This window comes from Phodopus roborovskii, unplaced genomic scaffold, assembly GCF_943737965.1.
Source record: "Phodopus roborovskii unplaced genomic scaffold, PHOROB, whole genome shotgun sequence".
NCBI lineage: Eukaryota > Metazoa > Chordata > Mammalia > Rodentia > Cricetidae > Phodopus > Phodopus roborovskii.
Genome location: NW_026126585.1, coordinates 17,978,075 through 18,004,220, shown reverse-complemented (window position 1 = coordinate 18,004,220; position 26,146 = coordinate 17,978,075). Strand labels below are relative to the sequence as shown.

The following is a 26,146-nucleotide window of genomic DNA, read 5'->3' as shown; positions in this document are numbered from 1 at the left end:
TCCAGAAATGCACAGGGTAAATATTTAGAGGTAATCGTTTTGTGTGTGTGTGTGTGTGTGTGTGTGTGTGTGTGTGTGTGTGTGTGTGTGGTACCTTGTACCTCCTCCTTACTGAGGATGAGCCAGGTCTGGGATTCGAGGGCAAGGAATTCAGGTACAATCAGAATGGCAGCCTGGGTGTGAGCATTGCTTTAGCCGGGCGTCATGAGGGTGGGACCCTGACTGACAACCACCAAGGAACCCTCTTAATTCCACAGGCCCCTGTCTTCACGGGGACCCCTGTGCCAACCGCAGCCTCCACTGAGCCCATTCTAGCCCCGCAGGGAGGGAGTCCAGGCAAGAGCAGCCTATGTTGTGCATGCCAGTTTCCCTGGCTTTACCCTGCATGGAATGTCTTCCTTCCTTGGAAGACACGGAGCCAGAGCTCAAGCCTTATCAAAGATAAAACATTTGAGACTAAACAGTCTTTTTATAGACCAGAGCTGGGCTCTCTCCACACGTGTTCCCCACCATTCCCAGCCTGCCTCTCTGAGCATGCCTGGAAAGAAAGCATGTTTCTGGGCGCGTGGAAGCTGGGAAGTTTGAGGGTGAATTGTACTTCTGGGAAAAGCTGGAAGTCACACAAGGACCCATGCTGCTCGGCCACCTGGTCTGCCTCTGCGGGGAGACAGGATGGAACCTAAATGTGTCAGGCATGTGCCTGTAACCTCAGACACCGAAAATGTTGAAATTGGGCAGTCCCCACACATCACGCCGCTGGCCCTTCACACTTGCAGATCTGTAGAGCTGAGATTCTTGCACACCAGGTACCAAGGGGAAGGTGGAAGGAAGAAGGCAAATAGTTATTAAGTATGTACTATTTACCAGGCAGTCAGTAAACATTAGCTCACTTAATCCTCACAAAGACCTATTCATCCTTTTTTTTTTTTTTAATGGATGAGGAAATGCAGGGTCATGGTGGTCAGGATGGGTAACTAGAGGAGACATTTGATTTTGATTTGTGGGCTTTCCGACTCTACTCAATCCTCTTTTATTTGTTTTTTTTTTTTAATTTTAAATTTTAAAATTCTGTGTGCGTTGGAGGAGGGGCTTGTCTGGGGATCACAGAACTGAGTTCGGGGATTGGTTCTCTCCTTCTGCCACCACGTGGCTTTCAGAGAATGGACCCAGATTGTCAGCCTTAGCCCTGTTTTGTTTTCCCGAATATAAAAACAGCAGCTCTCCCGGGATTATGGTAAGGGTTAAATGAGATTATGTGGATAAAGGCTAGTCGGTGCCTGGTATTAAGGTGTGTCTTCAGTAATGCTGATATGATTATGTGACGGTCTTGTGTGTGCCGGGCATTTGAGTAGCAACACAAGGTCTTCTGGATGACATAGGCCATCAGGATGATCCAGATGGTAGATGACATAGGCCATTCGGGAAGGTCCAGATCTTGGGTGACATAGGCCATCAGGATGATCCAGATGGTAGATGACGTAGGCCATTCAGGAAGATCCAGATGGTAGATGACATAGGCCATTCGGGAAGGTCCAGATGGTGGATGACATAGGCCATTCGGGAAGATCCAGATGGTAGATGACATAGGCCATTCGGGAAGGTCCAGATCTTGGATGACATAGGCCATTCGGGAAGATCCAGATGGTAGATGACATAGGCCATTCGGGAAGGTCCAGATCTTGGATGACATAGGCCATTCGGGAAGATCCAGATGGTAGATGACATAGGCCATTCGGAAAGGTCCAGATCTTGGATGACATAGGCCATTCGGGAAAGTCCAGATCTTGGATGATATAGGCCACCGGGATGATCCAGATGGTGGATGCACAGAGAGACCAGCTGTGCACGTCCAGCTACTCGGGTACCTAGGCATCTTCTGGGAAGTGCCAAGGGATTAAGAAAGGCAGGGGTCTAGTCTGGAGAAGTCGAGCCAAGAGGAAGGAGGCTGGCAGAGACCTCAGCAGGCAGTGAACCCCACCACTACTGAGCAGGACAGCATGTGGCTGGGGGAAGAAACCAGGCCCAGGAATATTAGACTCTGCAGCTCGGGTAGTGACACAGAGTCTCCAAGTGGAGCCTGTGTTTGCACTAGGGACTCTGCCTCCCTGAGCTGAGGCTCTGTGCTTGTTTTCACCCTTCCTGGCTCCTCTCTTAACAGGGAGGCGGGTTTACTGGCTAGCCCCAGAAGAACCTGCCAAAGGAATCGCGAACATCAGAGAGGGCCAGAAAGTGACCCCATTGTTTTCCCCTTGCTCCCAAGCTGCATGTGACTGTTGTTGCCAGACAGCCTATGGGGTCAGGATGGCATGTCAGGAGGTAGAGGAACGGGGGAGGGGGAGCCCTGGGGTCCCCAGGACAGGGCTGGAGCTGGATATCACAGCTGCTACAGGCAGGTGTTCACAGCCCCCTCTCACCCCCTCTCCATGCAGAGACCTCAGTATGAACAACCTCACAGAACTGCAGCCCGGTCTCTTCCGACACCTGCGCTTCCTGGAGGAGCTGTGAGTTGATGGGTGGCTGGGAGTGGGGGTGTGGGCAGGGTGGAGGGGGGACACAACTCTCTGGTCAATAGCTGTAGGGACGGGGCTCCTCGAGCCAGGAGGAACTCAGGGAGAAGGGAAGAAGTTGGACTTGGGAAACGGGTGTGGGACACACCGGGACTCCTAGAGTGCCCATGTGGAGCCACGCGGCACCAGGGCTCTGAGCCAAAGCTCCCTGTGGATTTTCTCCGGCCCTAACCCCCTCCCCAAGACAGTCTCACCATGTAGCTCAGGGTGGCCCGAAATTCACCACCGTAGCTCAAACTGGTCTTGAATTTGCTATTCTCCTGCCTAACCTCCCGAGGGCTGGGATTTCGGCACGAGTCACCATACCCGGCGTAGCTTTCCCTCTTTAATTTTTTTTTCAATTTTATGTGCATGGGTTCATGTATGTCTGTATACCACATGCATGCCTGTTGCCCCAGGAGACAGAAGAGGGCATCAGATTCCTTGAAACTGAAGTTATAGAAGGTTGTGAGTGCTGCCATGTGGGTGCTAGGAACTGAACCCAGGTCCTCTGGAAGAGCAGGCAGTACTCTTAACCACTGAGCCATCTCTCCAGGCCCCGGCTTTCACTAGGGATCCCACTTTCTCTGGAAATCACCCTTGACCTGCCATCACCCCTAATGCCAAGGCTGTCTGCCACAGGAGGGGATGCTCCGCGTGGATGGGGCTAGCAGTGGTCAGGCAAGCCAGTTGTTAAAGGCAGCACAGCTTGGATCGGAGTGCAAAGGAGAGCTAAGGCCCAGGAAACTTGCTGTCTCCCACTCTGAGAAGCGGCTGCCTCTGTGTTAGAGGCCCTAGCTGAAGGAGCAGTCTACCAGCTAGGCCCATATACAGAACCCAAGTGTGGAGACCCAAGTGTCTCCTTTGAAAAAAAAGGAGATTTATTTATTAATTATGCATACAGTGTTCTGCCTGAAGGCTGGAAGAGAGGGTACCAGCTGTCATTACAGATGGTTGTGAGCCACCATGGGGTTGCTGGGAATTGAACTCAGGACCTTTGGAAGAATAGCCAGTGCTCTTAACCTCTGAGCCATCTCTTCAGTCCCAATTGTCACCTTTTAAAGCAACAAATGTGAAATAAAGAGACTAGAGACAGAGTTCCCCCCAGTGGTGGGGACTAAACAGGGCCCTGGGCACATGGCTCTTCACTCAACTGTATCCTCATTGTGGAATAGCAATTTTAAACAGCAGTTTCTAAAGCGGATGTGGCGCATGCCTCCAGCTCTGTAGAGGGTGGAGACAAGAGGATTGTGAATGCTCAGATGTTCTGGATTACCTAGTGAGGTCCTGTCTGAAAACAACAACAAAAACCCAAACAACACACACACACACACACACCCACACACCAAGCGACAGTCTCCTTATCTGAAATTTAGGGGGAATTTCAGGTTGAGCATTCTCGATCCCAAAATCTGAAATCTGGAACTTTTTTGAGACAGGGTCTCAGTATGTAGCCCAGGCAAGACTAGAATCCTCTGTGTAACCAAGACTCTCTTTAAATTCATAATCTTCCTGCCTCAGGCTTCCAAGTACTTGGATTGCGGGTGTGTACTGCCATACCTAAATGTAAAATCTGAAGCGTTTTGTGTACCTGACGTCATGTGACAAGTTTGAATCAAAATACAGAGCAATGAACTTATTGTAGCAGTAAAGGGTTGTAGCTCAGTGTTGGATTAATAACTCAACTCGTTTGAGGTACTGCCCTACCCAAACATGACATCATTGCATAAAACTACCTTCAGTTCCATGTTTATCAAGTAATCAAGTTTTGGTTTGGTTGGTGAGATGCTCAGGGAATAAGGGCACTCACCACCAAGCCAGACAACCTAAGTTCGGTCCCCAAATACCACATGGTGGATGGAGAAGACATTGGGTTGTCATTTGACGAGCATGTGTGGGTCATGGCACATATCCATCTACCTACATACACACACCAAACAAACGTGAAATCAACTGAATTTATGCTTAAACTTGGACCCATACCCTAGACAGCTCACTTTCTAGATGTAAATATTTGGAAATTGGACAGAATTTCAGCACCAAACACTCCTGGCTCCGAGCATTTCAAATAGGGGATACTCACTCACGGTATTGTGCACCTCCCAGGGTTAACTGTGAAACTGGGGCCAATGCCTGTGCATCGTACAGTAAACCAAAAAATGCAGTAAGTGGCCTGTACTGTCACCCCCCCACCCCACCCCCCGCACACCAAGACAGCAGCTCACCCCTTCATGGGTTACCTGGCAACAGCATTGACCTCGGTCTTTGATTCCAGGCGGCTCTCTGGGAACCATCTCTCACACATCCCCGGACAGGCGTTCTCCGGCCTCCACAGCCTGAAAATCCTGTAAGTAGTCACTAACACTTTACACATCAGTACGTGTGTGCCTGCGTGCGTGCGTGCGTGCGTGCGTGTGCTCGCTCCTTCGCTCTTGGCTTTGCTCCTTGATTGCCTGTCTCCACTTTTCAATTCACCCATTATTTCCATTCCTTTGCTTTTCCCTCATCTGATTTGTAAACAAAGATTAAGAGGAGCCCAAAGTGCCTGGCAGCCCTTTGGGGAGGAGGGGACTTTGTTTATGGATGATGATCACTGTAGGGCTCAGCTGGGGTTTATTTATTTATTTACTTACTTACTTACTGCATTTATCATGCATTTATGTCTGTGTGTGTAGCATGAGTGTGGAGGTCTAAGGACAACTCTGGAGCTGGGTTCTGAGGGTAGAACTCAGGGCCTCAGGCCTGACAGCACGCGCTTTTACTCACTGAACCATCTCTCTGGTCCTTTATTTTAATTTTTGAGGGCTGGGGATATAGTTTCCTTGGTAGAGTGTTGGCATTAGGTCCCCAGTACTGTAGAAATCAGGTACAATGGTGCATGCCAGAATTCAGGCTGATCAAGAAGCTCAGAGGATCAGACTGTTTCGCCCATGAGATGCTTGCCATATGAGCTTGCAGACCTGAGCAAACCACTTAGAAAGCCAGCGGTGGCTTATGCTTACAAATCCTAGCTTTTGGGAGACTGAGACTGGTGGACGCCCCCAGGGCTCAGTTGCTAGCCAGTGTAGCCTAACTGGCAAACACCAGATCCCAGTGAGAAAGCTTGTCTCAAGCAAACAAAAAACAAACAAACAAAAATAATAAAAAGAAAGAAAGGAAAAAGAAAGCAAGGTGGTTGGTTCTCGAAGAATGACATTTGAGGCTGACTTCCATGTGCACAGGAAGCCACACACGTGTATCTATCTGTACAAGCATGAACAGCATGAACAGGCATATGCGCACACACACACAAAAGTTCAAGGTCATTCTCAGCTACGTGACTTGAAAAAAAATTTTTTTTTAACCTAGTACTTTTTAGTTCAGCGCAGTTTTGTTTTGTTTTAGTTAGCATTCAAGACAATGGACTTTATTTTTACTTTGCTTTGTGTTAAAGTCGTTTAAATGTCCTCACTAAGGACATATCTCATGACCCTAGCTGGTGACACATAGTATGCCCTGTAACATTTTCGTCTACACATCATTGTATGGCCGCTCATATACACTTCCCCACCACCTCCCACCCTGAAGTTCTTGATGGACTTTTGTTTTGTTTTTTGGTATTTGGATTTGTTTGTTTTTTGTTCTTTTGTTTTTCGAGACAGGGTTTTCCTGTGGCTTTGGAGCCTATCCTGGAACTTGCTCTATAGACCAGACTGGCCTCGAACTCACAGAGATCCTCCTGCCTCTGCCTCCCGAGTGCTGGGACTAAAGACGTGAGCCACCAATGCCTGGTGGGTCTCTGGATTTTTGAGACAGGAGCTTTCTATGTAAACCCGACTGACCTGCAACTCAGTAACTTGATATGTAGACCAGGGTGCCCTCAAATCTGTAGTGATTCCCTTCACCTCTGCCTCCTGAGAGTTAGGCTTGTAAGTGTGAGCTACCCCGCCCAGCCTGCCTGCCTGCCTCCCTCCCTCCTTCCTTTCCTCCCTCCCTTTCCTGAGGTAAAGTTTTGCTTAGTTCAGGATAGCCCTTCCTATCCGAGACTCTGAAGTACTGGAATTACAGCTTCCATCTTTTTGTTTAGTGCCTGTGCATGCAGCTCTGAACTCCCATGGCCGTTGTGAAGGGATCTCCTTCAGACCAGGCTGCTTCCTCCATGCCCCTAGTTCCTTCTCATGAGCAAAAGCAGCAAGAGCTTGGGAGAGGACCTGTCGGTCTCTCACTTGGCTCCTCTTGCTAGTGAGCTGGTCAGCCCATTGTAGAGAAAGGAAGGCTGAGGCGCTATCTCTTCCCACCCCAATCCATGATGCACTTTGGCCTAGCTGTGTCCATCTCTCCAAGAGGGGTAAAGGTGGGAGAGGATGGGGAGAAAGGGATACAGGGCTGAAGGCGGGTGGAGATCCCAGAGTGGGCACAGCATTCCAGGGACCAGTGTGGAGAGAAGACGAGCATTTGAGGGGCTGATCCTAAAGCACCTGGGACTTCCCTAAGGTGGGGCACAGCTTTCCAGTTCTGCTGTTTGGCCCCGACCCTTCATACAGTGGCGCAGGTTGTCCGCTGCACAAAAGTATCTGGCGGAGAGGAGAGGGTCTGAACTCCAGTTCTGCGTCCAGGTTTGGAATGGTACCCACCCAAAGGGAGATCCCTTTCTTGCTCTCTCAAAGTGGCTCATGGGCCGACAGTGGTCCTTCGTCTGGAGCCCCTGCTTCCAGAGTCAGTCTGATTCTGTGCACTTTTAGTCTCTGGTATCCTCAGCTACTCTCTCCACCTGACGCTTAATCTCTGGCTCCCGGGGTCCTGGGCACCCGGGCTCCCAGGCTTCTGCCTTACTGCGGCTCCCCAATATCCTCGGCCCCCTGCTCTCTGTCCTGTCAGCCAGTTACCAGCTTTCTGAGTTCTTGCTGCCTCTCTGTCTCACTCCCTACAGCTGCCTGCGTGCAAGGGGAGTGGGGGAGGAGGCATCTCGAACCCATAGCGCAGCTTGGTGGCATATCTGTGCCCAGTGGCAGGTTCAGACCTGCAGCGGATTAGAGAGCGGGTTCTGTTTGCTGGGTCTTCAGAAGATGCGAGCAAGCGAGGCTCACGTCCCATTCCTAAGGCTCCAGCTTTAGAGATGAGCCTTCTCTTTCTTCTCTGCCTACATTAGGCAATAAATCAAAGCCTGGGAGAAACCACAGCCCGCCCCCTTTCCAGCAGCGGGCGCCTGGGCCCAGTGAGCAGTTTGGCCAAAAGCTGTGGGTGGGAGCCAGGGCAGCCAGGCTGCTCACCCCCACCCTGCCAGTGACCCCCATTTTGCTCCATCTCTGAAATCACCAATCACTAGGGCCTTGTGTCTGCAGAGATCCCTGTCCAGGGCCAGTGGGGGACGCTCTTCTCCCCTAGAGCTTCAGAGTCGCAGAGTCCATGTGTGTCCTGGGTGCGAAGTCCTTTCCGACAGCCAATGTCACTGTCACTGGTTGCAGGTTATAAGAAAACTAGAGCCCACCCCCACGCTAAGAGCTTCTCCCTATATAAGGAGACTGTAGCTGTCCACACTCAGACCCTTCCCAAGGCTGTGGCTTCCATTCTCCGGGGCCTGGCCAGGTGGAGAGGAAAGGGGAGATGTGGGCAGGATGACAGGATGGATGCCCTGCCTTCCTTTCGTCCTGGAAGCGAACAGTGAAATGTAAGGGGTCTCTCTCCCTTCTTAAGGGAGTGAGTGCAGCAGAATTCCTCCCAGGCGACCTCCTCTGTGGGTTTCAAGGGCCGGGTGCTAAATTCACAATCCTCTGACTGTCCCGCAGGGCACCAAGTAGCTTCAGGCAGAGCTCCTGGCTCCCCGTCCCAGTCCAAGGGCAGCCCAAGGGGTGTGCGTATGTGCTGGGTTTCCCTACACTAACTTCCCTCAAAAGCTGTCATCTTAGAAAGCAAGTGTGGTCTAGCCTTGGCCCTTCCCATCCTCTGCAGACCTCTCAGGACCACAGTCATCCTGGTTCAGGTCCACGCGGCCCCACCTAGAACAAGCCTCAGCTGCCGCATACCAGGCCCAGATTTGAGTCGGGGAGGGATGCTCAGGGGCTTGCCTCTGCTCTCTGCTTTTAGGAGCCTGGGCAGGAGGGTTTCCCTGGAGGCTCTGCTCCCGGAGAGAGCCCAGAGCCCAGAGTTTATGACCGAGGATCTCTAGCCGGTATCCTCTTAGTAAAGACTAAAGTTGTAGAAACTATTCCCTGCTTCTGATCTTGGCCCATCCATCTAAAGCCTGGCTGGAGGCAGAGAGGAGTTAGATCTCAGGCTCAGCCCAAGGAAACCTAGCAAAGCATCGATTCGATTTTAGCCCTTTCCTCGCTGTGTGGACTACCTCAGAAGGACGCTGCTTCCTCTCTCTCTGGACTGATTGAAAGTGACCTGGCGTGGGGGGGGGGCGGGACACCACACACGACTCCTGTTGCTTGGGAGCCTTGGGCTCTCCAGCCTGGCTTTTGAGAAGGCTGTTCCTCAGCAAGAGGCCAAGCCCCACCCCCACAAGGGACTCGATGGCAGGAAGTGGCTTCAGAGAGACTTGAGGGCAGACTCAAGGCCGTGTGGGCAGCAGGGAAGATGTCCAGATTTCTACTCTCTAAGACTTAGTTTCTCTTCCTTGTATAGTGAGGGAGTTGGCCTGAATTCCTCAGTAATTTTAGTTGCAGAATTGAAACCCAAACTCCAAACATTGGCCAGTGGGTAACGGCGCATACCTGTACAGCAGCCCCGAGGAGGCCGAGATACAGAATCATCGAGTTCAAAGCCAAGTTGGGCTATATGTCAAGACTCTGTCTCTCTCAAAAGGCCAAAGCCTGGGGCTGGAGAGACGGCTCCGAGGCGAAGTGCACATGCTCTTCTCTCTTGTAGAGGGCCAAGGCTCAGTTCCCAGCACTCACGTGCTCGCTCACAACCGCCTTTAACTCCAGTTTCAGCAGTTCCAACACCCTCTACCAGTTTCCTCCGGTACTAGGCATGTATGTACATGGTGCACATACATACATACATACATACATATATATATAGGCAAAACTCCTATACATTTAAAAAAAATCAGTAGCAGAGTACTTGCCTAGCATGCCAAGGCCCTGGGTTCTATCCCCGCGTGGGGAGAAACAAACCAAGAGCTCACAGAAGCGTGAATGCATGAGCCTGGCGGAGGAGAAGCTTTTCTACAGGGTGCAGAGGGTGGGTGAGCTCCAGACCCTGACTCACTCATCTGCGTAAGTAACTCAATGGCACCACATTCATAGGAAGAACCTTTCGGGGCACACTGGGCAGGGCCTTGACTCTGACACCTGCCCCCTAGGTCTCTGTAGTTCCTGGTTTCTGTTCTCAGATGCTTCTCTGGCAGGAGAGAGGCTCTGAGCATGCTCTTTGTACATGAGCTGGGCGAGGGTTGCTGAGGGTCAGACCTCCAACCTCCACTGGACAAAACGTGTTTGCACATTGGTCTCAGCCTGGAACCTTCTACTACCCCCTTCACCTCGTCCTCAGGGAGCTCGGGAGCCCGGGCTGTGGAGTCATCTTCAGGCCCGGGGTCTGCCCCTCCCCCCCCTTTCGGGAGAGCTGTGTCAGGTGACCGTTTCCAGAGCTGTCTTGTTATTTCTTTCTGTGTGGTTCTATGAGATTGCGTTGCTAGCTCTACCACCGACGGAAGTGTTTGTTGGTGGTGTTGGAGCTCAAACCTAAAGTCTCACACATGCTAGACCCGAGCTTACTGCTTGAGCTACATCTCATCTAGCATCACTATTTGTCATTGTATCCATCATCATCATCATCGCCATTGCCGTCTGGACACTGGGGTGGAGCCCAGGGCCTTGAGTATGCCAGGCAAGTCCTCCACCAGCCCTTCTGAGCAAAAAGTCTTGTATGTGTCCTGTAAGTCTCTTCCCTTGAACGAGGAGGGAATTGAGGCTCAGAGAGGGGAAGTGACTTCCTTGATTCAACCAGTAAGTCCGAAGAGACCAGACAGTAATGGCAATACCTGATTGTATTGGCTAGGGTGCTATGAGTTCTGTCTGTATAAATATATAACACATTGCTATAAAGCGAATGCTCTGCAGGACCCACTTTATTTGATCCGTGTAACCAGCAAGCAAACACGTGGCTGTCACAAGTTCACGGGTGGGGACCTGAAGTTTGAGCACTTACATGGTCACACAGCTGACCTTTAGGCAGGGGATCCCGGCTATGAAACTTCAGAGCTTGGACATGGGGCATTGTTAAGTAAGCTGGGGAGACCCAAGTTTAAGTCCCATCCATGAAACAAACTACTGTCATCAGTAAGGTCTCCTTGGCACTTTATCAGCCTGGGCGGAAGGGACAGGAGGCTAAGAGAATGACGACTGCATTAGAGCATGCGCAAGGGGGCTGGGCCCTCCAGCTTCTTCCACCTGCAACCCGACTTTCCCTCAAGTTATCTTCCTCCAGTGATGGCCCTGGGTCCCAGGGGTCCCAAAGTCTGCCTTTGCTCTCACACACCACTCCACACCAGCCCTGCCCCCCTTCATTCTCCCACACGCGACTTTCCCCAATCCCCAAGAGGAGGCCAGCAGTGAGAGCAGGTGTGAACGGCCAGGCTGGCCTCACCCTGAGGTGAGGCCCTTCGGCACTTTCTGGCCCTACTGTCTCCTGTCTCTCAAGACATGCTGTGTCGTGTAACATGCTCAGACTGGGTTCTAACCCTCAGGGGACCAAACCCAGTCCTACCACTTTATCCACTTTGTGGCCTTCAACATAGATAACAGTAACCCCGTAAATCAAGGTTAACACCTAACAGGGGCACCCGAGAAGCCCCAAGGGCTGATTCTGGCCCATTAACTGTTGCTGTTAGGTCAGAGGACAGGTTGCTTCTCCCAAAGTCTGGCATCACCTGAGGGTGCTTAGCCTCTCAGAGCCTCAGTCTCCTGCTCTGAGCAATGGGCTGGTGATTCATTGTAAAAAGGAAGTCTGAACCCCTCAGTGTAGACAACATACCGAGCACACAGTAGGTCCTCACTGGGTGCCCCCTTTCCAAGGCGTCCTGGGAGCCCGGCCAGCTGCTGCGGCAGACCTGTACGGGCTTATGGCTACCTCTGTGAGCCAATGCTTAGGGCAGCCTGGGAGGCTCAGGTCCTCGGCCCCTTTCTGCTCCCTGCCTATTCCCTGAATTTGTCTTGTGCCTCATGTCTGGATGTAGAGCCTGGAGATTTAACACAAAAATGCCCATGGGGCATGAAAGATGGTCCAGTTGGTTGAGGGCAAGGACTTGGTGAAGTCCCTGGGACCCACATTAAGGAAAAGCCCCATGTTGTTTTACACCTCGGAGATTGTAACTGGAACTCTGCGGAGTCAGAAACAAGCGAATCCCTGGGATTTTCTAGCTGGCCAGCTTAGTCTACCAGGGGACTCTAGGCTCAGAAAACAAGGTGGGCAGCTCCTGAGGAATGGCTCCTGAACATGTCCTCTAGTCTCCACATACATAAGCACCCATGTACACGAAGACATGCACGCACACACACACACACATGCACACACATACATGCACACACATACACGCATGCACACGCACACACACAGTGTTCTGGTGATAGATAACCTTTTCATAATGTACTCATTTAATTTTGTGTGTATGGGTGTTTTGTCTACATGTATGTTTTGGCACCATGTATGCCAAAACAGGAAGTCTGGAAGAGGGTATCAGGTGCCTGGAGTTGGAGCTACAGACAGCTGTTAGCTCCCATATGGGTGCTGGGAATGGAACCCAGGTTCTCTGGAAGAGCAGCCACTGCTTTAACCACTGAGCCGTCTCTCCAGGCTGTTTTTGTTTGTTTGTTTGTTTGTTTATGTATTTATTTAATTTTCCTTCTTCCCATTTCTGTTCTCAGTATTGTCCTTAGAACTAAGCATGCATAACTCCTTGAACTCTGAGGTTCCCTGCACAGCTTAGTTAAGGCCCCTGTCGTACCTGGATTCCCCTGGGGCCAGCAGCACCCTGTTGTAGAGGTGCCCATGCTCTCCAACTTCCTTCACAGGTTTCTAGGCCCCCAGAAGCTTTGTGGTTCCTTCCTTTGGTATCTTCCTGGATTTTGTGGCTGTCTCTGTTTTAGGCCAGCAGCCTCAGAAACAACTGCTTAGTGTGTGTGTGCGCGCGTGCGCTTCTATGAGATGAAGCCACCACATCAGGCTGATGATGGTGACACTTGAAATTACTTCCGTAGACAGAACTTCAGAAAGCGTATGTCCCCTAGACCCGATACTTGAGGGACACTCTTCAGTCAGCTTCATCCATGTCTTCCTCTCTCACAAAGAAGCCCTTAGCAGCTCAGTTAATGGACAGGGAAACTGAGGCCCGGGAAAGAATAGTGAAACACTTCCTGGCCAGAATTCAGCAGAATCTTATCTATCTCTCCTGTTTTCTTGGAACCCTTTCCCACTGTAGCCCAGGCTACCCTGGAGCTCAATATACATCAGTGCCCTTGAACGTCTCTCTGCTTTCCAAGTACTGGGGTAAATGTCTGTGTCTCTACTTGCCCCCCCCCCCCCGTGTGTTACAAGCCCTTCCTGAGGCACCTTCCCCTCTCCCACACGGGGCCTTCCAATCCCCCCTTGGACCTCAGCAATACCCCATTCCCCACTAACAGGGCGGGGGGCTACAGGAGAGGAGGGGAGTTTCAAAGGAGCCCCTACCCCACTGCACTTAGTCCAGTGACTCCTAACAGACCTCTCTGTCCCCTTCAGGATGCTGCAGAGCAACCAGCTCCGAGGGATCCCAGCAGAGGCACTGTGGGAGCTGCCCAGTCTGCAGTCACTGTGAGTCACTGGGGTCCACTTGCCTGGATCTGGGGAAGAGGCCAGGCCCTGCTGCATAGTGTCCCTTTTTCTGAAGCCCACTCTCGAGTCCCCATGGTGTTTCTGGCTCTGGATTTCTGAGGGTTTTTTTGGTTGTTGTTGTTGTTGTTGTTTTAAGTGTGTGTTTATGACACGTGAGTGTTTGCAGGACTGTGGGAATGGAACCTCCCTAGGTAGGGCCACCAGGGCAGCAGTCCTGAGGTCATTGGCGTTCTGCCATGGGAGCTGGGATGTGGGGTGGAGACTTCCATCCCAAAGAAGCACCAGGAAGGGGCTGTCTCCTCCCCTTAGCTGGCTTTTGCCCTGGAGCTCAGTAGTAGTAGTAGGAGGGGGTCAGGTTCAGACACCTACATCCCTAGCTCCTTAGCTAAGAGAAGGGACTGTGATCACAGACTCTGGGCCACCCAGGGTAGATCCCACCCTCCAGGGGGCCCTGTAGTTCCTCTTTTAGCCAGCAGGGGAATCATGGCCACAGGACTAAGCCTGCCCATGAGTGGGAGAGGGTGCTAAGACTGACTGAAGGAAGCCAGTCATGTACACCTATTGGGTTGTATGCGTGCTCTGCCCAGCGCAGGGCTGGGGACATGGGCGACATGGTAGGTGCCTCACACCTGCCTACAGAAGCCAACTGAATTTTTGGTTGCACCCACATCCATCCATCCAGTGGGGTGAATGTGTATTTTGGGAAAATCAGAGTTGGCGGATAGGACTCAGGTAGGGGTGACATTCAGCATGTAGGGACCTAAGCCCGTGAGATGAGGGACACGGCTTGCGATGTCCTTGGATGTCGGTTCTGCTGTGGCCCTGCCTAGGGCATGGATGTGGAACCCACACAGCCTTAGCCTGTTTTGATTGTCCTTGAGCAGAAGGCAAGAGACAGGGGAAATGGCTTTTCTCTGGACTCTACCTTTAAGTAGAGGGTCCCAGGCCAGCTCTAGTCACAGCCACCACAGTTTGGGTTTTCCCCTCTTTGGCTAGTTGGCTGAGTGGCCTGGGTGGCCCCCGGGAGGCCGAGGTCAGTAGATGAAAGCCAGGGAAGCCTGTGGGTGCCGTCTTGCAGGCAGACTAAACATTTGCTTAGGGCACCAGCGAAGAGCTTGGAGAGCCAAAAATAAGAGGTGGATGGGGCGGGGGAGGTTGGCATTTCAATCAAAGCATCAAACAGACTCATAGGAAAATCTTGGGCTTATTTTGAAGTTAAATCATTAATTAAAGAGAAGTGAGTCACACCTTTTGCTGAGGTCTCCGAAGCTGTTGTTTTCAGAGCAGGCCTGACACTTTCCGTTAGACACACAAGTTCCCTCGTGTGTGCTGAGAAGTGGGCAGAGCATTCACCAGCCGCACTGCACTGCTCTGCTTAGGCAGGTGAGGGCAGAGACCAAGGCAGATGGCTAGGTCTCGCCTCTTGTGACCCTGAGAACACCAGCCCGCCAGAGAAAGCGTGGCCCCAGACCCCGCCTCTGGACTCGGTACAGGTCTCAGTTTCTCTGTCTTCGTGACCATACATACCCTCCTCACCTCCAAGGGCTTTTCCGAAAAGAACACACAGAATGCATCTGAGAGTGATGGGATGGAGAGACGGAAGGCTGCACACAGCTGTGACAGGGTTTGTACACCTGTCCAGTCATGGGCTCATTCATTTCAAAATACGCCTGAGGCCGCACTAAGTCAGCAGTGTTTGCACTAAGTCTTGAAGATAGGGAAATGTCGATCATGTGAAGAGGGCAGGAAAGGGCAGAGGGCCCTCAGGGTGCTAAGGTAGAGAGGTAAAGGGGAAGAATTGAGCACTGGGGAGTTTGCTGAAGTGTGTAAGTGTGTGCGCGTGTGTGCGTGCGCGCGTGGCAGGCAGGGCAGCCGTGGAGGAAGAACTGGGATTGGCAAATGATGCCCTCTGACAGGCGGCTGTCACTTAGTTAAGGATGCTGTAACAATGACCGAAGGGAACCCAGGACTCTGAGCAGGACAGCAGTGGGAACGCTTAGGTTTTTGAAAAGTCCCCTTTTGGCAGCAGTGATGGAGGCTGAGGGGGTGGGGTGAAGGCCAGGCTGCCGAGGGTGACTGACGATGGTGTGGCGGTGGCCAGAGGACAGGCAGGGGCGGCAGTGAGGGGAGAAACTGATGGGCTCTGAAAACTTCAGCACTTGGGAGGCAGAATTCTTTACGCTCACACTTGGGCTGCTCCACAGGCTTCCTGGAAGGAAGGCCGGGGCAGATCGCTCAACCTCCATCCTCTTTTCCCTTTTCCACACAACCACGGTCTACTAATGTCACGGCACGAGATGAGTTCAAGGTACGGGAGAGACTTGGAGCAGTGCCTTCTGTCGTGGGAGTAGGGGGAGGGGAGCAGTCACACCGACACCCAGTTCTCAGGCTTTGACACCATGGTAAGAGGATCTGGTCAGCAAGAGCTTGGCACATGGTGGAACTCGTATAGAACCCGAGTCCTGGCTTAACCAAGGTGATCCCAGATAAACCAGAGGTTGTTCATTCTGTCTCCAGGGTGCAGGTGTGCGTGTGTGTGTGCACGCGCATGCGTGCACGCGCAATCATGCATGTACGTGACTGTGCAATTGCATGTGTGTGGGGAGGGTGAGGAGGAAATACCTAATGTGAGGACTCAGAATGGCAGGTGTTGTATCCCGAGCTTCTGGGAAGTGGAGGGGTCAAGGAAAGGGCACCTCAGACACTGAAGGGGTCTCCCCACCAAGCTTAGTCCCCACCATGTCAGACAGCAACGGTTAAGACCAGGCTTTGTTAGCAGATTAAGAGGACAAATGTAGCAAGGCCAGTGTGACAAACCTATGCATCAGCTCCGTGTGTCAGATCTACCGTGTGGCTGCCTCAGCTAACTGAAGCGGGCACCTGCAGGAGCGTTTTGGGGCCATCCAAAGTCGAGTTGTTGAGGCACGGACAGGGGTACTTCAGCTGTGGCATTCAGATGTGGGATTCCATCTCCTTGATGCCCATCATTCAATCCCTTCCTCCTTATCTCTTTCCATCCATGCTCTCCCACAGCATGGGCTGCCCTCTTAGAGCAGGCAAGAGGCACAGTGGGACCCCTGTCCCTCTAACACCTCCATACAGGGGGCATCTCTGTTCTCCCGGGGCCATGCATGGTTCAACCCCAAGGATGGGCCTACCCTCTACCAGCTAGAACCAGATACAAGGAACAGGAACTAGGTAGGGGGGAGCCCAGTGTGGGCCTGGGGCGGGTTCAGGGCAGCCAGCCTGCATTCCAGCGGCCATGTACTGAGCTGGATGTGGCACATGAGATATTTGGTTTGGCAGCTGGGCTGGCGGCACCGTACTCCCCAGTACCCCGCTTTGCACCACTTACTTCCTCTTGGACCAGCGTGGGAGGAGAGTGCAGCCACACCAGTCATGTTACATCAGGCATGAGTCCAGGCCAAGAGAAACCACTGTGAGCCCGAGGAGCTTAGGCTGGGCCTGGGCATCTTGGGAAGCACAATGGCAAGAATAAACAACAACAAAACAAAAAGCAGACAAATGAACAAAAAACAGAAGAGGACAGGAAAGAACCCTGGAGTCTTGGAAGCCCTGCGGAGTGTATATCACCAAGGACAGCCACTTGGCAATGGCCATTATGCTACTCTTGAAAGCCCTTCCAGGCAGCTTCTAGCTGTGACCATTTTATAGATAAGACAACTAAAGCCAGAGAAGTTCAACAGCTTGCTGGAGATCACGCAGCTAGGACAGAGCAGGGGTGGGATTTTGGATGAGATCACACTCCACATCTTCCTTTTGCCCTTTAACTCCTCTTCAGAGCTCTCACACCTCAGGGTCCAGAGATTTTGTTTCAAGTCTTGTCTTTATCGCTAGCTGCCAATCACCTCTCCTCTTTTAGCCTAGGGTTCTCCATCTCTAAGGTGGAAAGGTCAAATAAGATGGCTGGACAGCCAGGCTCTCAAGAGAATATCCTTCTTAGAGATGATAACTTTCTGATAAGGTCCCTGGTCCCGTTCTGGAATGGCTGATGACTCCTGAGACTTGTTCACTCTGGGGCTCAGTTTTACTGTCTGTCCTGTGATCATGTTCCCTGGGAACCTTCCTCGCATCGTGGAAATGCAGCAGAGCTGGACAGGGAGAAGAAAAACACGAATGACCAAACATTCGGTCCCATGCCAGATGTCCCCTGAGGAGAGGAATAAGAGGGGTCCCGGGAAAGATAAGGCAGGTGACCCCCCTCTTGATACTGTGACCTACTTTGAGGGGACAGCTGTGCACAGACTGATGCCCCAGGCAAGGTTAGTAAGAGCAGCACACAGATGGCCCTCAGTCCCTTGCACCTGTCAGGTCTTCATGCCACTCCCGTGGGACCAGTGTTACCTCTGACTTCCCTTCTTCACTTCACAGACGGGCACCCTGAGACACAGACAGGTGATGCCATTGCAGTGGAAACACCATCAAAGCTCAGGGGGTCCCAAGAGGACGCCACTCACACATCCACCACCCGTAGCTGCCTCCGAGAGGAGAGGATGGCCAGCCTGGGGGCTTGGCCACATCCGGGGGCTAGGGTATTTCCAGGGCACCTGCTCCAGGAGCTCTTTAGCTCTGCCATAGATGCCCGGGGATCCTAGATCCAACTATGTCTGCCTCTATCTTGGAATTCTAAAGTAGAGCCTAGGAGGATGGGACAGGGAGATGCTGGTAGCCTGAAGAGCTAGGGTCTGCCAATATGATATTAGCTTTGCCCCTGAGGATTCTTAGCCTTGGTGGGACCCTGATCACTTTGCGAGGGAGGTTACTAGCCTGTTGTGCCTAGGGACCATGCTTTGATCCATGTACAGCCTGGCTTATAGCATGCATCAGGGGGAGGCTCTACGGGATTGGACAGGACTGGGCACAGTCTTCTGGGGTGGCAGGAGGACTTTCCTCTCCATTCATATGTAAATTGTTAGGAGGTCACAGGGGAGGCTTGAGTGATCTCAGAAGAGCCAGTTAGGCCTGGGATAGGAATGGGGCATGCCCTCCGGGACCCATTCTCCTGGGTCTCCTGAGAGCCATGAGAAGCGTGAGGAGGGTACCGTGGCAGGCCAAGGGAGGTGTCTTTGGGCAAAGAATGGGCAAACTCAGTCACTGACAGAGCTCACAGAACAATGGTTCTCCAGCTCTTGTCCAGAAGAGCTGATTGTATCACCTGGGATCCTGCTAGCTACTGTATTCTCAGTCCGGCGGGGCAGTGTTCCAGAGGCAGGGGCAGATGAGTTCTGGCTCTGAGAGCAGCTTAGGCTATATAGTCAGAGGGATCTCTAAGTGGGGTGGACACTTTCCCAGGCTCCGGCCCCTGTCTACCGGACCAAGGCCTTGGCTGGGGTTCACTGTGATTTAGCAAGTCCTCAAGTTACTATGATCCACGGAAGATAAAATAGGGATATGGGGAGCCTCCTCTTCCACACCACCCCACACAACAATGGTGTGACCTCAACAGCAATCTACACAGACTCAGTCCTGCAGGCTCCAGCAGGCGGTCCTTGGCTGGAGGTCCCAGGGGATGCTTGTCCTGCCTCTTTTAGGTTCTGTTGGCTACTGGCATCCCTGAGGTCCCTATTGGTCCTGTGTCTGCCTCCCATCTTCTCATGGCCTCTCCCTTCTCTTTTGCCTGTCACCTCTCACAGGATACTTGTCACTGGATTGTAATGACCTCATCTTAAGAACCTTCATTAAACAGTATCTGTAAAATCCCTTTTCTCCCAAGCAGTATCTCACATCCTGGTTCTGGGCATATCATTTGGGGTCACATTTCAGTCTCTTGCACGGGAAGTTGTGGATGGTGGGGGGGGGGAGGAAAGATGGGCCCAGAGCATGCGCGATAGTCGAGAGCTGGGTAGGGGAAGATGAGATGGTACTCTCTATAATCCCAGCACTGGAGAGGTGGAAACAGAGATCAGGGGTTGAGGGCCAGACTGGGCTGTGTAGTGAATTGGAGCCGGGCCTGAACAACACTCTCACAAAACATAGAAACAGCAAAAGAGCTGAGGTTGAGTCAAGAGGAAGTAAACAGAGAGGGGAGGGGAGGGCTCGTGAACCGTAGCCTGCACCAGCGGGGTGCTACACAGGGGGACCCGGAGCTGATTGGAGAGGGAGCTACAAGGCCCTGAGGCCTAAGAGCTCTGATCCAAGATCCCGACCTGAAGCTGCTCAGTCTGCTAGGAGAAAGGGCAGTCCCCACCTCCACAGCTGGCCTCCAGCCCTGCTGGTGATTTGGTGAGTTCTGCTGGTACCCCAATTCGGCTGCTAGTTAGAGAGGGCCCTGGGACCCAGCTGTGTCAGGGGGCCTAGCAAGGGGTCCCCAGGGGCATGTGTGGGGGGGTGATGGCCTCCCTGAGGTGGCTATTTCAGGCAGCATGATTATATGTTACCTTGTTTGGTTTCTCCCAGGGTTCCGGGAGTTGATTACTACATGTGTCTGGCCAAAGGCTGCTCCAAGGTGGGCGGGTGAGCAGACTAACAACACTTGCAGCCCATGGGGTCCCGGCATGAGTCATTTGGCTCCCGAGAGTCACCGAGAGAGAGTGTCCCCAGTGGGAAGGGCTCTGGGGCCTCTTTGTGATTCTTTTAGCCATAGATGCTAGTCTGGGACAGACTTGGCACTAACCGGGCCACCCAGAAGCAGCACTGGGCTCCTGTGTGATAGGAAGCGTTGCCACAAAGAGTCGGGCCCTTTTCATCTCTCCTACAGGTGCTTTGGGACTATGTGTGGTGCTGGGTGACTTCTGGGGGGCAGACAGCCTCTGACCGAAGCTCTTGACTCTGAAAGCCCCTTAGAAGCCCTGGCCTAAGAGGCCAGAGCACCCAGGGATCGGCCTGGAAGCTCCATTAGGTTTGGACTCAGGGAACCCTCAAGCAAAGCCACCCCTCCTGCCCAGGTGTCTCCTCCACCTGGGCAGACAGCCCTTCTCTGAGCACTCAATGCCACAACAGGGCCTTAGCCTGGACTCTGGGAAAGTTTGCAGAGGTGAGGCTCCTCCAAGGCTGTTATCCCTCCCTCCACCACCCTGCTTCCTTCCTCCCTCCCTCCCTTCTTCCCTGTGCTTTGCTTCCTCCCTGCTCTCCCATCCCCCTGCATCCCCCTCCCCTCCCTCCTGCCCACCTCCATTTATCGACTCTTTCCTGCTTTGTAGAGCGCTTGCAATGCATGGTACAGAAGACGCTGAGCTCATAATTGAGGCTCATAAACACATGCCAGATACCCAGGTCCTCATCTTCCCCTCAACCACACCGCTGGAGCCAAGCTCCCAAAGACAGGGAAGCCACTGCATGAGCACAGGTTCAAAGCAGGTGTAGGAAAGGGAGCTAGCTGACTGCAAGGCTGGAGCCCTGGCAAAATCGAGTGTGCGTGATGCGTGATATGAATCGAGCTGGGAGCTAATATTTGCTGGGTGCTTACTTAGTGTGTGGCAAGGCTTGCCAAATGACAGACACACGCTCATGCACTCATTACCACACGTCTCCAGGGAAGAATTCTGAGCCCATGTCTTTTTTGTTTTTGTTTTTAAAGACAGTGATCTCTCAAATGTGTGGTTCTCTTGCCTCTGCCTACTGACAGCTGGGATGATAGGCCTGCACCACCACGCCTGACCCAGGATCATTGCTCTTAGCAGGACTCTAGACTCACAGAGACTTAGCTGTGAGGGACCCTAAAAGACTATCCACCTCTGAACACCAAGGGAGCTTAGCAAATGCAGATGCCAGATCCCTTCTCAGACCTCCTGAATGGAGACACTAGGGAACTAGCCCCTGGTGACTGGTTCTCTACCCATTTGGGACACTGTCTACACCCTCAATGCTGGCTGTGCCTGCAGCATCTGTAGCCTCCTGGAGCAGGGAAGGCTGGCTCATAGAACCTCAAGCGTCACCCGGAACCCTTGGTTCAGAATCTGTGTTTTAACAAGCCGCCCCCCCAACCCAGGTGGTCAGTACAGCTCAGCTTCAGAATCTTTTGTGGGGGTGAGGAGGTGGGGGTGTGGAGGTGAGGGGGGACGGGGAGGGGGTGCACCCTGAGCTTGATGGAAGTCACCTTTCTCTGCCTCCCAATCTCAGTTAAGATAGATAGCAGGTTATCACCAACTGTCAAATTCCCAGGGATTTTAGATGCTAAGGACTTTCGATACCAAGTCCCCAACGCTTAGAACTCCTTATTCATTCCCCTGCCCGTGCATATGGGCTAGAAAGATAAGAATTCAATTGGCTCAGTTGTAGAACTTCCTAGAGGCTGTGAGAAGCAACAGATAACTCCTTGAGGGATGATGCAGTTGGAAAGAAAAGGTTAGGTTTCCGTGAAGAACTTCCAGTGGTCGATAACTCCAAAAAGGCGTGGGCAAGCTAACTTCCTTGTGAAGATCATTCAGAGTCAGAGTCTCCTCACTTGGCTGGGAAAAAGGGAGAAATATTATCTCCATCTTCCTCTCATCTCAGAGCTCGCGTTTTCCCAGGATTTTCCCCCCACTGAGGCTTCGGAGCAGCCCAAAGGGGAGGGGAGAGAAAGCTCAGGTGGCACTAGGAAGGGTGAAGGCAGTAGCCTGGCCACCTAGGTGTAGCTAGCAGCTGCCTTTGGGCTCCGCCCCTAGTCACTCTGATGAGAGAAGATGGATCAGGAGCTAGTAAGAGACAGTCTCTGAGTAATTCCCACCCATTCATGAGCCTCAAAAGTGCAGGTGGTCACTTGTCGTGTGGGAATCCACGTGTCGCCCAGGGAAGGCAGTGACTGACCTTAGTTCTTGCTGTGGCCCAGCCAGAGATGCATGGATAGAGGCTGCCCACAGGGTCCTAGGATAGCAGAGCAGAGAGGCCACAGGCCTCCTTTTCAGGTGAGGAAATCGAACCACGTAGGAGGGCAGAGCATTCCCAGCATCACCCAGAAATCAATGCAGACCTCCCCTCCTCCTTTTCCCCTCAGAAAGGGGATGAACAGTTTACGAGCGCATGTGACCACTTGGCTAGCTGGCTGTAAGGTCAGTTGCTCTGGAATGTGACCCTATCCAGGGACTCTTGCCAAGGTGGCTTCCTTCCCCTCACCGGTCCTGACACCTGTTTTAGGACTTTAGAGCCAACCCCTCCCCCCAACATTCCCTTCACCAGCTCCAGTGGGTGGGGCAGGGCAGGGCGGGGCGGGCCGGGAGGCTGTACCAAGGAACCCTGGACTCTTGGGCGGGAGCAGGTGAGGAGTGAACATTTGGAAGATGAGCTACTGTGGATGGCTGCTGCAAATGCATGCAGGGTTAGGAAGGGGCTCTGCTAAGGAGTGTCTGTGTTCAGTAGGGGTGGGGTGGGCACTGTGGCCACAAGCTTTTTGCCACTCTCCCCTTGTCTCATAAAAGGAGTGCCTCTAGACGTGTCTTCAGTGGGGTTTGCCTTTGCATTGCCGGCTGAGGGGAGAGCACAGCATTTTCTGGGGCCAGAGGCCATAAAACCTTCAGCAGCCGTGACCTCAGCCCCGTGCTTATCACCACCAAGCCACTACTGTCGGGGCAAGATGGGAGGAGGAGACAGGGAGTAGAGAGGAAGGGACCCTAAGCATCTCCAGTGTGGTATGTACCTCATCAGGTCTTCATTCAGCCTGCGTTTACAATCTGCTCCATGGATGGGGCGAAGGCCTAAGAGATTGAAGACAGCCAGCGGGTCGTTCGTTCAACAGAAATGTGGGCTATTCATTCAACAGAAATGTCGGAATGCCAAATACCGTTTACTGAGGGGATGGGGTGGGCTTATTATATACTGACTCACAGCACAGTGGAAAACAACAGGGTTTTCAGGCTTCGCTCCTCCCCAGCAGATGTGTGTTAGCAAAAACAAGAAGAGTACCAATAACAACTCTGGGGGGCGGGTCAAGATGCTCCAGCCGACAGCTTCCGGCTTGCTCAAGCGGCCCCGTCCATGCAGGGCCCTACACACACAGGTCTACGGGTCTGCTTGCCAGGGCCTGTTGCACATCCTCCAGCCTCAAAGCTCTTGGAGCCTTCAAGCTCTCCCAGGCCGCCTACAGTGGGTCTCTGGGGCCCTTCTGGACGACAGAAGGGGACGAGCCTTTGTGCCCGTGCCCTCCACCTGTGGCTCTAGTGTTTGCCTGACTCTTTCCTCTTGGCTGCTACTAAAACGCATCCTCCCCTTCTCCCTGCCCCTGGCCACTCCTCCATCTTCCTTGCAGCCCCCCCTCCCCAGTCCTCCCTCTGAGGGACACCATTCTTTGGCGTCTGTACCCTTAGGCAGTTAGTTTCACGTCGGTCTTGGGCTCTGTGCCCACTTGCATGCTGATGTTTCCCAGGGGATCTGCTTCCTAAGTCTAGGTTTGTCCACTGAGCTGACCAGTGGGGCCTCTGCTAGGTCCACCCACAGTGACTCCACCGCCTTCCTTTCCACACACTATTGCCTCCCGGAGTCCTCTATTCATTTACTTCCCTACTTTGGAAACTTGGTGTCAGCTTTGACGCTAGCACCACCATGCATCTGATGGGTTGGCTTCTGGTGACTGCTCTGTAACAAGCCTACTTCTCTTGCCTGGCCTGTGACAACTGCTTCTAGCTGTCCACTTGCTTCTCTTCTGAACTTGCCCTCCTCCCTTAACTGCAGCCAGATGGGTTTGAAAATACAAACCTAAGCAAATTGCTTCTGCTCAAGATTCTTCAGTGTCCTTCGGAAGGCGAAGCCCACCTTCCCACTTCCTACCCCACACGCGGCTCAGGGCTTCTGGGATCCTAGTAGAGGGCTTGCATCTGCTCCTGCCGTTGTTGCTCTCTCTGGGACACTCACTCCTGTCCTCCAGGCCAGTACGGATGTCTCATGCTGCAGGATGCTTTTGCTGATCCCCAGGTTCGTGCAATTGTGCGGATATTTAGGCACCCAAAGCTCTCCATTGCCTTCCGGTCTCTGTGTTTCCAGCCCTGTGAGTTCCATCCAGGAGGAGACAATGTGTCTTTATCATTGCTGTTGCTATTTAATGTTTCAGACAAAGTCTCCCCGTGTAGGCTCAGGTTGAACTCAGATGCATCACCCTCCTGCCTCTGCTTCCCGAGTGTACCATGACTGCTAGCAGTGCTCTGTCCAGCCATCCCCAGTCAACAAGGGCAGGCAGGACACCCTGGAAACGCCTCTGATGGCAGTTCATTTGCAGGGGTGGGGGTTGATGCCAGGTGGAGAGAGCTTAAGGACCCAGACTGCCTTTCCCTTTCGGAAGGGGCCGTACAGAAGTGTGTTGTGAACAGGGGCAGGATTAGCAACCTTAGTCATTTGCCCAGTGGCAGCAGCTTAGAAGACCCCGGGGTTAAATTCCCACTCAGGTGTGTGTGTCTGGGTCCTGAGGCCAGGCACTTTGTACCACAATTTATTTGACCCTTCCCACTTTCTAGATTCTTTCTTGGACCATGTGGTAGGTGGGCAGTTCTGAGGAAGGAGGAGGGACGAGGGCTCACAGATTTCTCCTGACCGTCTTCGCTTTCTGGGGAGGTGTTTTAGCAGACAGGGCCGAGACGTGAGTAGAGCAGGTAAGCATGTGTTTGACACGAACAGGATGTAGGTCATAGCCAATGCAGTCAAAGCAGCTGGCTCAGAACTGTGCCAGAGACGGGGCGGGGTGAGTAAGCATAGGAATGGTGGGTCTCCACCATCTGATAGTGTTTCGTGGAATGCCATAAACATCGCCATAAACAAAACAACAGGCTTGTTAATTTTGAGGAAGCCATGCCATGGCTCTCAGAGCCGAGAATAGCATTATTTAGAGTTACCTGCTGCTTGTGGGTGGCCTATGTCCCTGCAGCCGCTCCAGCCGCTCCAGCGATCTTCCTACAGCAAAGAGTCAGGGGCTTGTGGAGAAGTAACAAAAGCCGGCTATTTGGGGTGTTCATAACTCCCAGAGTTCTGGTTTCGGGTGGGGGCGGGGTGGGAGGAAGGCGGAGAAGCCTCCAGATCCATGAGGCCAGGGAGCCAGGAGAGGCACAATTCCCCAGAGATGCTCCGCCCCCCCTCGGTCTAGTCCCCTTTCCTTCCTGCTCTGTCAGCTGCAGTTCTCAAGAATGAAGCTGTTCAGCCTCCTCAGGGACCAACCCGGCCTTCTGGGCCAAGGCAGCTGTCTCGGCCCCCAGCTCCAGCCTGCTCCCCTGGCTCCTATTAACCTGCCTCTCAGCCGCGCATCTGCTAACCCGGGGGTCTGAAGGGCTTTAGGAATAAAACTCCTTTGGAACATCTGGCATGTTGGGGTACGTGGGCCCCACCTGGAAGGGAGGGGAGGCGAGAAGGGGGAGAAGGGAAGGCAGATGGGAGAGGAGAGGGAATGCGAACCGGAGAGGGAGGAAGGCATGCTGTGTGCTGGTGAGGAAATGGGACCGCGCTAGTCCTGGGATTCTTGTGACTGTCCTTTGACAGGTGGGGAAAGGCTGAGGTGTGCACCCAGGGCTCCCACGGCACAGCTAGGTAGCCTGTGCCTTTCATTAGAGACCACATAAGAAGCCCAGACTGCCTGGGACAAACCTTCCTTTGTGTGTTACTGTATCGTCCCTACTCTGTGTTGTATGTCCCAGCAAAGGAAGCTGTCCCCTCCTTTTTCTAGGCCCAGCTTCCCCTGCCTCTAAGACTATGCCTGAATTGTTTCTCAAGCCAAGATGTTTTCTTTTTCCAGGCTGCCACGCCTTTTTTCTCTCCTGCCTGCTACTTCGGCACTTACCTCCTCCAGGAAGTCTGCCGTGATGGCCCTGTCTGGCTCTGGGCCCACCAGGCTCATGGAGAACGCTCACAACCGGGTCCAGAGGACCTGTAACCTTCTCTCTTCTTCGTCTTGG

The 26,146-nt window shown here is 52.8% G+C and overlaps 1 protein-coding gene across 1 annotated transcript in view; it reads left to right on the top strand.

Moving 5' to 3' along the window:
• The window catches only part of Lgr6 (leucine rich repeat containing G protein-coupled receptor 6), a 109,578-nt gene that overhangs the window by 25,419 nt on the left and 58,013 nt on the right, over positions 1-26,146 (top strand). The window contains exons 2-4 of the mRNA XM_051204065.1: positions 2,430-2,501; positions 4,822-4,893; positions 13,248-13,319. Of these exons, the coding sequence (XP_051060022.1) occupies positions 2,430-2,501; positions 4,822-4,893; positions 13,248-13,319 (216 nt within the window). The remainder of the gene's footprint in view (positions 1-2,429; positions 2,502-4,821; positions 4,894-13,247; positions 13,320-26,146) is intronic.